This window comes from Brachycentrus maculatus, unplaced genomic scaffold (assembly GCF_059751285.1).
Source record: "Brachycentrus maculatus isolate JH-2025_06_01 unplaced genomic scaffold, ASM5975128v1 h1tg002469l, whole genome shotgun sequence".
In the NCBI taxonomy this organism is placed as follows: Eukaryota; Metazoa; Arthropoda; class Insecta; order Trichoptera; family Brachycentridae; genus Brachycentrus; species Brachycentrus maculatus.
The window spans coordinates 1-16,038 of record NW_028282947.1 but is presented as its reverse complement, the minus strand read 5'-3'; the positions used below and the strand labels follow the sequence as shown (position 1 = coordinate 16,038).

The following is a 16,038-nucleotide window of genomic DNA, read 5'->3' as shown; positions in this document are numbered from 1 at the left end:
TATATACTAATACATATTACTAACGTTTTGTGAAAAAATATAAACGTGAAAATGACTAACCACAAAATAAATGCTTTAAACATTAATAATATTGAGAACACAAATTCACTGTTTTTATTGAAATATTAGATCCGGTACTCTCCTGAGTGGTAATACACTACTATTATACTAAAACATAGATTTGTGCAATAGTATTGATTTTACGTTTAATTATTATATTCTTCTAACCCTTATCCGCACCCAATGGTGCATAGGGCACTGCATCATATAAATGCAGGGTTATCTTGATCGTAAACACGTGAAGGAAAGGTGATCAGCCCTCCGCTTCAGGTACCAGTCCGGGGTAAGAGTGAAAGAATCACTCATATTTATTCAACCCCGCCCTGGGAATCGAACCCAAGACCTCCAGTATGGTAGCTGAGCAGGCTGACCATTACACTACGGAGGTAAATAAATATAAATTAGGGAAATGTAAATTGATGATAATTATATTAAAGATATTTAAATCTTATATAAAGTGAATGTCAGATCCGGTATTCTCCTGCGTGATACACTATTATACAAAAAAATCTATTTGTGCAATAGTATTTACTATGCATTTATTTATTATGTACTGAGAAAACCTTTGGGAAGGTTTAACCAACAATTAATTAGTAATACAGAAACACTACTACGTACTACGAGTTAAAAGGAAAACAATACAAGTATCGCTCAATCCTTTCAACAACGTCATATATCGAAAATCGCCGGTTGTGCATGTTTTCGGAATGCCTAGAAAATGTACTATATCCCAGCAAAGCAGCATATTTTTAACTAAATATTTACCCGCTACAGGGCAGAAAATGTTGTTTTTGCATTTTGAATATAAGGTATTGTTTAATTATTTTTTAAAAATACTAAATATTTTTCAAATGGAGACTAAACACTCAGGTTTTCCCTAAAAAGATCTGTTGCACAGTAAATTAGATATTTATTTTCAATACATTTTATTATATTTTAAAACTTTAAAAACGTCTCCTGCAGTTTTTTGATATTTGATGTTGTTGAAAGGAGTGAGCGATATATGTTTAACGCTACATACAAGTTGTACCTGACACAGAGCATGGAATATATAAAATGAGGAAATCAACATTACCACACAACTGGGTTTGGGTAATAATGTAGTAAGGAGAGAAGAAAAGGAAATAAGATAAGATTCACACTGACTACTCACAGAAAGATACTGTCAAAATTTCCATCCTGCTTGACATATTTTAGGACGTGCTCTACCATTAGTGTCCCGATTCCCAGTCTTCTGTACGGATACAGGCATCCTAGTGTCATAATATATAATCTACGGGAGTTTTCAGACGTATCTATCCGACAGCAAACGGCACCCACAACTATGTCATTATAATAAGCCAGTTTAGCTAATTCGCCAGCCTCCAAAACATCTTTGTAAAATTTGTCGTTATATGATACCGGAAAAACTACTGTGTTTAATTTCTTCAGCTGTTTAATATTATGTGGCGTGACATCGCCTAACTCCGTTTTAGATCTTAAATACAAAGTAATACACATATTAAAAAATAAGATAATTTCGAGAAATAAGGTTATGGAGATAGTGACATTTCGTTTCGATAGGGCTATATATTGATGTGCTAGCGTAATCTTTGGTTTACCTTGTCATTTTATTCAGATTTACTTATTGTAATGCAGGTAATATATTTTACCCGGGAAGCCTTTGGCAAATTTGTAAAATCACATTCAATAACTTAAACTACGGCATGTCCCTCGAAATTATTGGCGACCATGAATCCAGTGTTTACACCTAAATATTTGAGATTGCCTACATTAAGTTGGCAAAAGTAAAATTATCTTTAAACATTTAGTAAAAGGTAACTTTACATTGCGCGTGCTACGACTTTTCTAATGTATTTTTGACGTTCTTTTTTACTTAGTGGATCTACACGCACTTGACAGTTTGATTATGAAATTCGATTGCCAGTATACAATATTTTCCCCTAAAAAAGTACTTGCTTAATCAAAGAATCGATTTTTTTTAAAATATATTTTATTGATTTTCGTCAATATATTCATCGTGTTAAAAAAATTTAACTAATATTACGCTAGTAAATGGAAACTGAACAGCTTTTTAACATTACCACACTAAAAAGAAACAATAAATTTTGTTGTAGGTAACTACTAAACAGTAAATTTTTAAAATTAGATTAAAAACATAAGAACTAATTTTTAAATATAAATGGTGTTGCGTGACGGTTACAAAAGTGGAAATTAAGAATTAAGCACGAAATATTACATTTCATACTATTTAACATGCTTACAGTGAAAAGAAACGTCACTAAAAATGGATACAAATTCCTAAGAATTCCTCAGCTAAAATTGTATGCATCAGGTGTCAACCCCCAAATCGACGAAAATGTGAAAGTGCCGACCGGCTATCCACGGATTGATAAGAATTTAAACAGAGATGATCCAATATCATCCAATCCATTCAGCCATATTGAGCAATCTATGGGAGTATCACCAATTTTCGATGGTAGTTTAAAGGGGATATCTGAATCCATGAAAGGGACTGCAAAGGATTCCAGTAATATGATGACTCAGGCACTTTCATTTGAAGATGTTCCCGGACCTCCTGCTGCGCGATACATTGCCAACATGTGGAAGTATATTCCGGCAGCTGGTACGCAGATCACAAGAAGTATTATGATTAATGTTTTAAGTTCTGGTACTTAACCAAAATTAATATAATAAACATTAATTACTAATAAGTCCAATAAATCCAATAAGGGTAGCTTAAAAAGTTTAGATAGGGTTTAAGTTAAGTTTAGGATACACCCCATTTTCCTTTTATTTTTATAATTAAAATTGTTGCAGATTTCATTTAAAAAAAAAAATATTACTAAAAAAATCCCTTTTTGACTGAACTTATAATCACAAAAAATTTAAACATACATTATAGCCTTTCAATGAGATGCAAATAATTTTAAATTGCTGTTTGACAATATCATTAGACCCTCCCTTTTCTAATTATTACTACTTTAAGACATAGGATAATCAATCTTTATCGTACCTACCTTCCAACTATGCCATAAAATTTTATTTTTAAAATGAAGATGTTTCAAGAGAGGAAATTCCATTCAGATTCTACTACACATATATTTTTAATTGATATAAAAGTGGCTACATATAGTTATATCTTTGTATTTCCCATCTTTGAATAAAGAACACTTATCTGTAAACATTTTATCCCGGAAGTAAGAAATCGTCAGCTATTTAAAAAATATTTTTTTCAGGTTCCTTCTTTAAATTAAATGAACGCATGAAGCTTGTATCCTTTTTATTTGACAAATATGGTCCTGTGGTTCGGATAGTGGGTCCCTTTGGTGGGGATATTGTGTTACTAAACCGACCAGATCATATGCAAAGCATATTCAACCAAGAGGGTCCCCAGCCAGTTAGATCAGCTTTCGATTCTTTAGAATTTTACCGAACAAAGCACAGGAAATTTGACTTTCCAGGGTTATATTCTGTGTAAGAAAATGAAAATTTATAATCATTGTTTATTTTTATTTGGTCACTATCATAATATGCATTTAAAGAAAGTAAATTGATATTTATGGTATGGACATGTGGAGCGAATGGATAACGAGAGAATGACTAAAAATATATGTGGCGAATGTGAGTGGGAGAACAGAATGAAATAAATAAGAACCTAAAATCTGGTGGTGTCAAAAGTCTGCATAATCGGAGGGCATATATGACTATCTAGTCATATATGCCTAGATGCATATATGCCTAGATGCATATATGACTAGATAGTCATATATGACTAGATGTATGGATGTGAACGAAGCGAGGAGTGTATGTCAGGATAGACTAGTGTGGCGTTCCATCCTCTTTGCCTACACCAAGTAGTTGTAAATATCATATAGTTTACCTGCGTTGTGTAATGGTTAGCATGTTAAGTTACCGTGCTTGAGACCCCAGGATCAATTCCCAGGGGGGTCAAAATAAATATTAGTGACTTTTCACGGTTCTTTATTTTTAATATTACCCTGGACTGGTACCTGAATTACAGGATTGATTACCTTGCCTTTATGTAAGTAACAATCAAGATGTGTTACAGACTGCAGTACCCTATTCACCATTGGATGCAAATAAGAGTTAATAAATAAATTAAGAAATATTATTTGCCACAAAATTAGAAATTATATGTTTGAGGTCACGGGTATGATTTCCGGAAGTATGAAGATGAATAAAACTGTTCCTTTTTAAAATTTGAATACTTATGTTACCCAGATTGGTACCAATACTTCCCTCTTTGTATACTTCCCAATAGTGGGGTGATATACATTTTTGGGTGATATTTTATAACGGCTACTATTATAACTGTGCAGTATCATAAAGATTATTAAAAAAATTGCTGTTTTTAATGACCATTTTTGGAATGCTTTATATATTCTAAAATATTATTTTTATAATCAATAATAAGATGAATTTAAAATCATATTTCAAAGGCGTTAGTTTAATTTTCCAATCTACAAGCAATTTTGCATTGGATTTAAAGGCATCAAGTTATTGATTATTAATCATTCTTTTGATCATTTATCTGCCTACAATAATAAAGCACAGCAGCATATCCACCCAATAATGTTAGTGTGCTTATTTATTTTGATTTGAATTTCATAACACATGATTTAGCAATATGCCATGACTTAATAGGCAAGGTGAAGAATGGAATCAGCAGCGCACTCTGGTGGAAAATTCCCTGAAAAATTCTCTTGCTGTAGTAAAGGAACAGGTAGATAAGTGCTCAGAGGAACTCGTTTCTTCAGTACCCAAAATAAGAAACAGACAAGATGAGGTTGAAAATGGCTTTGAAAAACGACTTTTTAAATGGGGCTTGGAGTGTATGGGTGAGGAATAAAAATATTTTTAATAAAAAATAAACTGTAGTTGCCATATATTTATGCTTTATACTTTATACTTAACTATTTAACTTTATAAATAAAACACAGCTTTGTTGCACATTTTTAAATCATTTTATCTGACTATTTTCGGCAAAACCTTGCCTTCCTCTGGAAATTATATAGATAAACATGTATTTTTTTAAGCATTAACAGACATTGTGGCATAGCCAGGCAGACGCTCGATTTCGAAATTGGCATTACAAGTTTAATTCCCAGCAATTGCACAATAAATTATAATATTTTCTTTTGGTGTAGATGTTTGTGGTGTATTTTTCAATTTTACCTTTCCTTTCCTACCTGCAGACAAGCTTTTAAAATAGAGGCTTTCTACGTTATTTATTTAAAATAAGAAAATCCCAGCTAGACATTTGTCAAAACTATAGCTATATATCAATGATCAAGTTGTCACCGTGCCATATACATTGTGCCTACACGGAATTGTGAATTAGTTACATACATTTATTTCAGGCCATATCCTGTTTAGCGAGCGTATGGGCCTTCTAGAAGGCTATGAAAGTCCTCAAGGAGACGCTTTGTGGCTGGAAGAGGCCCTCATGAAGGTCACACAAGCTCTGGCTTCTTGTGAAACCGGTCTGCAGGTTTGGAAAGCCTTCGAAACTCCAGCATTCAAGAAATTAATTGATAATTGCAATATTTTAGATAGGTAAAAAATCTTTATTATAAACATATTCCATTCCTACTGATTTATTAATTATTCTGTGAATAATAGTGGCGGATTTAGGAGTTGAGAGACCTGAGGCGAAATTTAATTTTAAAGGTTTTCCTCTAAAAATAAGCTTACATCATTTCTGTCAAAATGAATAAGAATAGAATTAATCATTTTTAACAAAATTTTTGCATGGCGTGTTAGAGGAGAAAAATTTGCAAAAAAAGCTTTACATATAATGTTTTTATAAGTTAAGCGGTATTTGAATTTGAATTGAGATCATTTGAGGAATTATCTGATTGAAAAATTTAAAAAGCATTAAGAAAAGGAAGGTTGCAGCTTCATGAAACAAATTATTATATTTCAAAATCTTCATTGAATTATCAAAATCGATTAAACACATGTTTTTTAATTTAATTTTATGTTGAAACCCCCGAATTCTGAGCCACTCGCATCTTGCGCATGATTGATAATCTGCAACTTATGAATAAGAAAAAAAGCAAAATCCTTATTAAAATCAACGGTAAATATAAATAAAAAATATTTTTTGTTTTAGTATTATTGGCCAATACATAAGGCAAACAGAAATAGAGCTGTACAATAGAAAAAATCAGGATAAAAAATTGGTTTACAGTAACCAAGAAATCAGATTATCAGAGAAGAAAATTAAAATCTCAGGTAAAAATTACGCCACTGGTATCATTCAATTTATGTTGTTTTAATAAGATAATTTAGATTGATAACACTGGCCAACAATTCACAACTTTTGTTTTGTAACTGGTATGAAAATACTGATTTTTATGCACTTTGCATACCTGAAAACGAAAGCAAAAAAAATGTAGAACGTCAGATTTTTTGGCAATGGATATTTTTAATTCTAATAATGACCAAAGTTTATCTTATTATTTATGTATGAATATATAAAATCATATAATGCTATCGTATTTAACATTAATAAGTTAATAAATTTCCACTGTTACTCATTTATCAATACTTTTTTTGAATCCCTTAGACCTTAGACTAAAACATGCCTAGATACCAACCGCTATTACGGTTTCAATGTATGGGGTCCATACAAACAATAATATGAAGCTTGTCACCATATAAAGTTGAATAAGAACAATTAACTTAGTCCAAATCAGTCATCGAAAATTCAGTTAAAAAATCATTGTTGGCCAGTGTCATTATGCATGTGTTCTCAATTATCTAGATACCGAACCCAGAGCATTGATCAAGGCCCTCTTACTCAGCGAGAAGATGAAATCTGAGGATATTCTTACATCATTTATGGACATGCTGATCGTTGGGGTCAATTCTGTGAGAACAAATTGATAATAATTTTTTTTTTAAACAAAATAAATGCTTTTACACCCCCTCAGTTATTGACACTCGTAATTGAATATTATTTGATATTCATATATGATTTATTCTCTAGGGACTCTATGTATTAGTAGTTCTTCAAATATATTTACTCCCCTCTCAGATCTGGAGCGCAGGACTGACCGACCACCTTGCCTTCATGCAATCGAGAATCAGGTCAGGTTAACACCGTGTTGATTTGATGCAATGCTCTATGCACCATTTGGGAGCAGATAGGCGTTAAAATAGAAAATTTTAAGTTCATTTTTATTCTGTAGATATACTGCCTATATTAGCAATGACATTAATGAAATTAATCAAAATTTTCACTTTTACACTGACCAATATTGAAAATGGGTTATTATTTTATTGAGTAAAATAAAAATAAAAAATTCAATAAATACATTGTATACTTATATAAAATTCATGAAAATATAAACTGAACTGGTGACATATCTGAGAAAAACGTTTTTCAAATTTTTGTCTTGTTTTAATTTTTTTTATTTAAAAATAATAAATAACGGTTTGAAATGAACTGATCATTAAAATTAATGCGGCGTCTGTCTACGCATAACTATACGCAGACATGCACCATAGTGCAGTTAGGTAGATGCTTGACTGCGAAATAGGAATTGCGGATCTGATTTCTACCAATTAGAAATTTAATACAAGAAATGTTTATTTTCAATTGGTCTGGGTGTTTGTGTTGTATTTTTCATCAATCTTCTCTATCCTACCTGCAGGGAAGCCTCTAAGAAAGGGGCTTTGCGGGTTATTTTTTATTTAAAAAAAATACAATGATATGATGATGAATGGCTTGGTTTTAAATTGATATTAAATGAACCAATCTACTCAAGTGTCAATAACTGGGTCTTTACCCTGCTTTTTAACCATTCAAAATTAATATTTTTAGTCAACAAGTGCAATGAGCTTTATATTGTACCACTTGGCAAGAAGTCAACGTGCGCAGAAAAAGTTGTACGAAGAACTTAATTCTAATTTACCAAGCGAGGAAGACGACGTTGCTTATGACGAAAAAAACAAGTTGCCTTATTTAAAGTCGGCCCTCAATCCGAATGTGGAAGGTCTTACTTATGACGAAATAAACAAGCTGCCATACTTAAAGGCCTGCATCAAGGAAAGTCTCAGGTAAAAAGTAATAAACGCACTAAAGGGGCACCAACATTAGAGGGAGTATGGCATACCAGAGAATAATTACCTTTTTTCTTAGATTGGTGCCTCCGTTTCCCGTATTGACCAGAATATTGCCAAAGAATGTAATAGTGGATCATTACAGGTAAGAAAAATTGTTCTAAAACGATTATTCTCTTTCTAACCCTTATCCGCACCCAATGGTGCATAGGGCACTGCATCATATAGAAGCAGTGTTATCTGGATCATTAAATACACGAAGGAAAGGTGATCAGCCTTCCGCTTTTGGTACCAGTCCAGGGTCATATTAAATAAATATTAGACTGAAAAATCACTAATATTTATTTTGACCCTCTTGGGAATCGAACCCGGGACCTACAGCATGGTAGCCTAGCGCACTAACCACTACACTATGGAGGTGAACAAACCTCAAAACAAAATCGAAAACGATTATACAGATATATTACTCTTTGTGTACCTTCATAAACTGTGTATTATTTTATACATTTTCAATGTGTAATCGCATTCAGGGAATCTTTTATTTTGCAGAGACCCATTGAGCTACCTGATGTGGCTTGTCAGTGTAGTTCTTTTTTTAAAAATGCTTTTTGCTATTTTTATTTAATGTATAAAATACAACAGAATGTATACACACAAGATTTTTTTTTTTACAATTCATAAATTAATTTTTCATTCATTATTAACCCATTCCTTTATTTTGCCCCTGCTCCTTGATCTTTTCTCCGCCGGCAATAAATTTTTAGGCCATATTCAATAAGGGGGCCTCGGACCCCAAAATAATAATAAAAATTACCGTATATATATATCGCAATCGTACAGGAAAGTGACCAACTAACAAAACGTAAAATGTTAAGGAGGGCCATTCAAATCACTTTTGCTTGGAAAGAAAATAAACATCAATGCAGTTAGTCATTTTTACCAAGTCAATATGTTATACTTCCAAGTTTAAAATCCTTTGGGATTTTTTCAGGGCAATATTAAGCTAGTAAGATATCAAACAGTCAATGATCACGTTTTTGTAAAAAAATGCACTTGGTCACTTTCTCCTGTATGACTACGAAATATGACAATGTATACACACAAGAATTTTTTTATTTTTAATTCTTAGTAAATTAATTTTTCATTCATTATTAACCCTTTCCTTTATTTTACCCCTACTCCTCGGGCTTTCCTGCCTTTTAAGCCATATTAAATAAGGGGGCGTCAGACACCAAAATAATAATAAAAATTACTTTATATATATATATATATATATATATTTTTTTTTTTCTATTTAGTTAATTTAAATATTGTATCGGTTGTATCATGAAGCTGCATCTAAGTTTTGTGGCTTTTTATTTACTAATAATTTATATTTGCTTACAAATTTTTAATAATTTTGTATTGATCAGATAAAAAATTATTTCAATGTGTAATAAATAAACTTTGTTTATTTCCTATATTATACTTTTTGATTTCATCAAGAATCCCCCACGGAACAACAATGGTGATGGCAATGCAAGTGTCGGGATTAAAGGAGGAGAATTTCGATGATTCTAAGCGCTTCTATCCCGAGCGATGGCAAAACCCCGACGTGAAGGAGTTACATCCTTTGGCTACACTACCGTTTGGCTACGGTTCTAGAAAGTGTATAGGACAGGGGCTAGCCGAGATCATGCTCTCCACACTAACTGCTAAGGTCCAGTTTAACATTTTAATTTTTATATCTTATTGCGCAAGGATATCTGAAATCAGTGTCCGCTGACAACAGATAAGGAGAACTTTCTAAATAGCTTAACACGGGCAGGAATCCAACTCCCCACCCAAGTGTGCACCCTTCTTTCTGAACCTAATTCTAGAATTGTGGGCATAATTTATAAAATGATAAAGCTAAACGCATTTAAACTATGAAATTTTGTATTAATTGTTATTATTATTTTCTATTATTTTTTTGTTTGTAAATAAAAATAATACTTGACACTGGTGGAAACATCCTTTCACTGGGTGACTGCCAAATAAATAATAAAAAAAAATATATATATATATATACTCATATATGTATATATATATATATGTATTTTCATATAAAATTGCTAGAATTTTAAAGTTTTACTATTGGGATAATAGTGCCAAAAGAGGTCTTCCCACTTATACTGTAACAAAACATTAGATAATTAAATCTCTGAAAAGTAACTGCCTACCTAGGATTCAAACTAGGGACCTTTGATGCCGCATCTGCTGCTATACAAATTGAGCAAACCAATGTTACCTTGGTTATTAAATTAATCATACCTTATCGAATGTAATAGTACATTATTGTATTTTTTGGTCCATACTATGTTGATTTTTTATTTGATTGGAATGTATTAAATCAATTTAAAATACTCATGTAATCTTTCACTGCGTATAAATAAATAATCCTTGATTTGTTTACTTCATTTTTAAATAATTTTCTATTTATTTCCCAACGAGGATTTGAAAATGAGAAATAAAACGGGTTTCTTTTGTAGAAATCTTTTCAATCGTTTTTATTATTTTTTTAGATTATCAAGAAATATAAAGTTGAGTACAATTATGGAGATGTAACACCAGTCACCAAACTAATAACAATGCCGGATACCCCATTGCGTTTTAGGTTTGTAGACAGAGATGAAAAATAAAACTATTTTGAATATTTTATCCATTTGGTATAAGCCATCTAATGAAAGTTCGTAAACTGCAATTTAAATTGGAAAAGTCTTGTCAATAGAGTTGCAGAAAGATGACTACATGATATTATTATTAGAAATGAATTAATTGCACTTATTTGTCATATTTTAGACATAATTCTTAATTTCTGATAAATACATAATCTATTAATAAAAATAAAATACTTTGAAACATATACATCAATTTTATTATACCACATTTAACTGAATACTGTACAAATGCCTAAAAATTAACTTATGAAGTTATACTTAAAAAAAATAATAATTATGTGTTTTGTGCATGCCGCTGCCGGTGTTCTCCACCGCACCTCCAGCATCCCTCCTTATTTTTCCAGTGAGCTGCGGAGTGTGCGTAGCTCATGCACTTTTGGTACGAGATAACTGCCATGTACTCCGAGAGCCAGACTCTCTCGAACCCCACGTTCACCCTTTTTAGTTCCATTAGTGTGGACCATAATTCCGGCTCTACCGAAATTAGGGCGTATTTCTTGTTGTTGTCTTTTTTCTAAGACAGCGTAAATAGCACCGTTGCTTTTGGAGCAGATGCCTCTCCGTTGTTTAAGGTGCTGTTTTGATTAAATAGAGGGTTGATTATTTGCTCTTTGGACAGACTGGCGTCTATCCCCTTAAGGATGGCTTTGGGTCTGATCTTAGTCCCAATTTGAGCCTTCAAGCTATCGCTTTTAGCTATTTCATCTTTTAACTTTTTGCACTGTTTCTCGTCATCGCATTGGATGACGATTTTGTTGTTATTTGCTCTTTTTAGGGATTGTATGCCTATCCCCAAGGCAGCCACGTTGATCGTGCTTTTGATCGTTTTTTCCAGTGTTTCACTGGCAGTTGCTGAGTTTTTGCCTTGAACTACGACCGTGTGGCGCGTAGTTTGTTTGGTGACCGGTTGGTACTTTTGTATAACCACTGTTGAGGCGGCGTTTACGGAGCCAACCCTCGCGTAGCTCGCTCGTGGAGCGGAGACGGAGGGAGCATCCTTTTGGGCTGTTGAGGAGATTCGGGCGGCCAGTCTCGCGCTGTGCCTTATCTCCTGTTCCAGTGCCTTCTCATGGAAGGTCAGTTTTGTGGCTAGGATTTCTGATCTGTGTTCAGCTTCCTGGGAAGCATTGGCAATTATGATGTCGTTCAGACATTCCATAATGTCGGCCTTAATTGCGGTTTTAATATTGCCGCAATGGCCTAGTGCATTAAGAGCCTGTTCGGCTCTGCTTTTGATGAGCTTTGTTGTGCTCGAAAGCAGTTGTTGGAACATTTGGGTAATCAGTTTTACCATCTTTAGAGGTAGATGGTGTTGGAACTTGGGGCGTTGGGGTATCGGGAGGGTCAGGTTTCTTCTTTTTCGGGCCCATGTCGCCTCAGATTAAAGGGTTTTTTTGGAAAAGATGATTTAGATGGATTGACTTTGTGCAGATGGCTCTGTCGTCGCTTGTGTTTCGACCGGTGACTGATTATTTGCTTCTCAGAGTTTGCTGATTCGATTGGCCTGGCTTATATGCCGAACGAAGTGGCTGGCGGCGTTACGGCGGCAGCGTTCGTTTGTCGTGGCCTTGAACTGGTTTTTGATGAATCGAAATACGAAAGAATCTACAATTTATTTATACAATTATATTAAATACAATATTACAAATATTGAAAGAATTTATTTTAATCTACTATGAATGAATAAATTTATTTATTTCGCGGGAAAGAATTAGGATTTTCGGCGCAAATTTAAAATCAAATTTTGCGCAATATCAATATTAATCTGCTGCTACGGATGAATGAATTTTTAAAATTTATTTCGAAAGAATTACGAAAGCGAATTAAGGAATTTACGATATTTGCGCAAGTCTCAGTCAGTCTTTTGGCTTGGCGCTGTACAGCTGCCGGCCAAAGCTGCTCCATAAGTTTACATTGATTACCCCGAATATTTGCATCTCAAGTCTGTAATTTTTTGCACATATAGAAATATAGTGATTGGCGATAAATTGAAATAGTTAAAAGTAAAAAAAAATATAAAGTTTGTCTGCTATTTGAGAAAAATGCATCAATAATTCTATACAGTAATGCGACTCAAGTTAGCTTGTTCCGTGATGCGAGCATTTCTCGGAAATGGACCGTTTTCGAGAGCAGTTGCTCTCGAAAAAACGCGTGTTAAATGCATTCCTACGACCTTGTCAATAGTGTATACAATAGAAAATACCAATCCAAAAACATGTGCCTACTTTAACTTCTATTAGTGCCATTTATTATCAAAGCTTCATGAAAAATATCCTTACAGTAAAAAATACATAAAATTATTAAACTTTGTGGAATACTGGAGCAATTTTAAACACCCAAAACACGCCAGCTCTCGTCTACTACGCTGAGAAAGTTGGGGCTTGTGCGCTCGTATACCTCGCCGCCGCGCGCCGTCATGGAGTACCTGGCTGCCAAGGTGTTGGAGATGCCCAGCAATGCCACCAGTGACAACAAGGAGACGATCATCCCCCACCAGCTCAACAAGCTGCTCTCCGGCGCTACCATCGCTCAGGAAGGCGTCCTGCCCAACATCTTGGCCATGCTGCAGCCCAAGAAGACCGAGAAGCAGGCGCAATAATACGGCGGCTCCACTTTCCCCTTTCAGACTCAACCGATTGACGACTTTTTAAATATTTTTTTGTGTTATTATCATTTTCATATTATAATCCATATTCTGTATAAGCGCCCTTGAGGTAGTATTTTACGAAAATGGCGCTTTATAAATCATCCAAACAATATTATTATTATTATTATTAATCTCTAATGGTAGGGACTGACCGGAGCCATTTCATATAGTCAGTACAGCGAGCCGAGCTGCTCGCCGCTCGTTCCGAATGCTCCATCCCAAATCGGATGCAATTTTAGGTCAGTACCAGGGTTGCCAACCTGTGGGAAATTCCCCAAACTGCGGACAACCTTTTTTTTCTTCATCTGGAGTAAGCTGTTATTTATCAAAATCATAGAACCAAGAATCACGTCTTCGTCGTCCGCAAAGTCTGTAACTACGACTGCAAAGATTCATGCAGATTTTGGGTTATTGATTCTGTACAAATTTAATACAGATTTCTAGACTGTAATTCAGATTTTTTGGTTTAGCATATGGCAACACTGAGCACAAGACCACCAGCAAGCGGTTGCGTTCAAAACGAGCACTGATCGGCGGTCAGTCAGCAATGCCGAAACGTCGTAATGTAACATGCTCGCCGCGAGCGATAAATTAGGTTACGACGAAATGCTCCGGTCAGTTTCCACCATAAGGAATCTTTATCTATAGATATCGCAACAGTGACGGCAAATATTTTGTTCAGAAGGAAGCATTGTTTAAGAGATTACTTTACACATTGTGTAAAATTCACCATACCATTGACACCATCTTCACGAGGAACGAACTACAAACGAGTTTGAAGCGCCATCTATTGAAATTCTCATGAAAAACTATTCCTCAAACTTTTGCAATATGCATGCAAGTTTCTTTTTATGTAGTGGGCAATGCCTATAATTTCGTTATAATATATTTTAACAGATTTAAAAAAAAAAAGAAGAGTAGATGATAACTTAAGCAAGTCAATAAAAGATTTTAAACTTGAAAGGCATGCAAAGACTTTCTTGTTTTTTTCTCAAAAATTTTTCTGTCCGTTGAAATAACTATACAATTTTGACTTATTACTACTTATATATATTTTATGTATTAATTGTTAAATCAAACACTGATTTTCTGAGTCTACTAAATTGTATTTTATTGTTAAAAAACACATAGAAAATAAATTCTGTGACAATTGTTTTCAAACAAATGCATAACTAGGCGAAACAATTGTCACAAAATGTATTTTTTAACAATAAAATACAACTAAGTAGAATTTTAAAAAAACAGTGTTTAGTTTAACCTTTAATACATAAATTAAAATGGAGTTCTACAAACTAAACGCCAAATCTATAAATACATATATTTAACCCAATTTTTTTATTCACAGTGACCATTTGTAAATAAGAATTCAACCAGATTTTTTTGGTAACATAACAAATTCCTTTACTCTATTTAAATATATGAAATAAATAATTTACTTAGATTTTAAGCATTAACTTAACGCTAATATTAAATGTGCTAGCATTAAACCAATACTAATGCTAACGGTTTCGTCTTGAAGTGAACACATTTAAATATTTTCCTCGGGTCATTTCCTTTGCCTCTTCAACTCCTAACTTGTACGCCAAGTCATGAAGCTTTTTCACTTCCAGTATAAGGTTACTTGTAGTTAATGAACCCAATTCTGTAACAAAAGTAAATTAGACATTATTACAAATAAAAGTCCAAACAATACCGGAATAATTATAAAAGGAATTTTCTAACCTATTTTGTGTATTAAGAGCATTGATAACTTTGTGATATGGTAATAAAACACTTTACTTATGCTCTTTTTCTTCTTTATTTTAAATTCTTTTGCATTATACAAACATGACATGAATTCAAATACAAAAAATCTTAATAAAACAAATACAAAAAAAGATCCCACAAAGGCATGGCTTGTGTGTGGGTATACAATATAACTATTGTTCACTTTGCTCTATTGTTCACTTTGAGTAATACCACTTTTATAAACACTTATTTGTGACTACCGGTTTCAGAAAACGATTTCATCATCGGGTTATTAAAATAAAATTATTACAATTTGACATTTGTATTAAAAAAAATTGACAGAGTAAAAGATGACAAATGAATCTCGATAAGTGTTTATAAAAGTGGTATTAAGTGAATAATAATGATAAGGAGAGCGTTTTTTTTTCTTTAACCTATCGGCTAGTGAGTTTTTGTGAACTAAACACAAATAGTCTTAGGGTTACTTTTCTGTGCCACGAATTTCATTCACACACCTCACACATTACAGGATATATGAGTAGTCCACTTGCGAACCACGTTGTGTTAAACAATAAAAGTTTTTTAGCCAATGGCGGCAGTCGATAGCGTATAAATCTTCTACCGATTTGAGCTTTCTTGAGAGTTTTTAGAAAGTGAACTGTCGATCGGCATTGCGAGTTTTGCAGAAGTATTGATTTTTGTATTCCATTTTATTTCTAACTTAATGAGTTTTGGCAGATTATGTTAAATATGGAAGCTGATATTTTTAATTTTCAACCGATTGGAGCCATTTTCTAAAAAACTTTTTTT

The 16,038-nt window shown here is 33.3% G+C and overlaps 2 protein-coding genes across 4 annotated transcripts; one reads left to right on the top strand and one right to left on the bottom strand.

Moving 5' to 3' along the window:
* Positions 1 to 1,189: 1,189 nt before the first annotated feature.
* LOC148298163 (putative N-acetyltransferase san) lies at positions 1,190 to 1,820 on the bottom strand. Its single transcript, XM_088277085.1, has 2 exons — positions 1,662 to 1,820; positions 1,190 to 1,537 (listed from the first exon to the last, which is right to left on the bottom strand). Exons 1-2 carry the CDS (start codon positions 1,667 to 1,669, stop codon positions 1,210 to 1,212), a joined length of 336 nt encoding a protein of 111 aa, XP_088133211.1. The 5' UTR covers positions 1,670 to 1,820; the 3' UTR covers positions 1,190 to 1,209.
* A 417-nt stretch (positions 1,821 to 2,237) lies between these two features.
* Positions 2,238 to 11,038, top strand: LOC148298162 (putative cytochrome P450 301a1, mitochondrial). Of its 3 annotated transcripts, none has more exons than XM_088277088.1 (10): positions 2,238 to 2,686; positions 3,300 to 3,537; positions 4,729 to 4,922; positions 5,445 to 5,640; positions 6,200 to 6,321; positions 6,854 to 6,960; positions 7,916 to 8,151; positions 8,234 to 8,299; positions 9,640 to 9,853; positions 10,698 to 11,038. In XM_088277088.1, the coding sequence occupies exons 1-10, from the start codon at positions 2,317 to 2,319 to the stop codon at positions 10,812 to 10,814; spliced, it is 1,860 nt and encodes a 619-aa protein (XP_088133214.1). In that variant the 5' UTR covers positions 2,238 to 2,316; the 3' UTR covers positions 10,815 to 11,038. The 3 variants fall into 3 exon arrangements, with proteins under 3 accessions (XP_088133214.1, XP_088133213.1, XP_088133212.1); XM_088277087.1 differs by having other exon boundaries at positions 2,238 to 2,704; XM_088277086.1 differs by having other exon boundaries at positions 2,238 to 2,731.
* The last annotated feature ends 5,000 nt before the right edge of the window (positions 11,039 to 16,038 follow it).

Excerpts from the sequence above, each read along its gene's own strand:
- LOC148298162 (XM_088277086.1), top strand. The coding sequence starts at position 2,317 with ATGCTTACAGTGAAAAGAAACGTCACTAAAAATGGATACAAATTCCTA. Across the intron at positions 2,732-3,299 it reads GATTAATGTTTTAAGTTCTG|GTTCCTTCTTTAAATTAAAT; the intron begins GTACTTAACCAA and ends TATTTTTTTCAG. Across the intron at positions 5,641-6,199 it reads AATTGCAATATTTTAGATAG|TATTATTGGCCAATACATAA; the intron begins GTAAAAAATCTT and ends TTTTTGTTTTAG.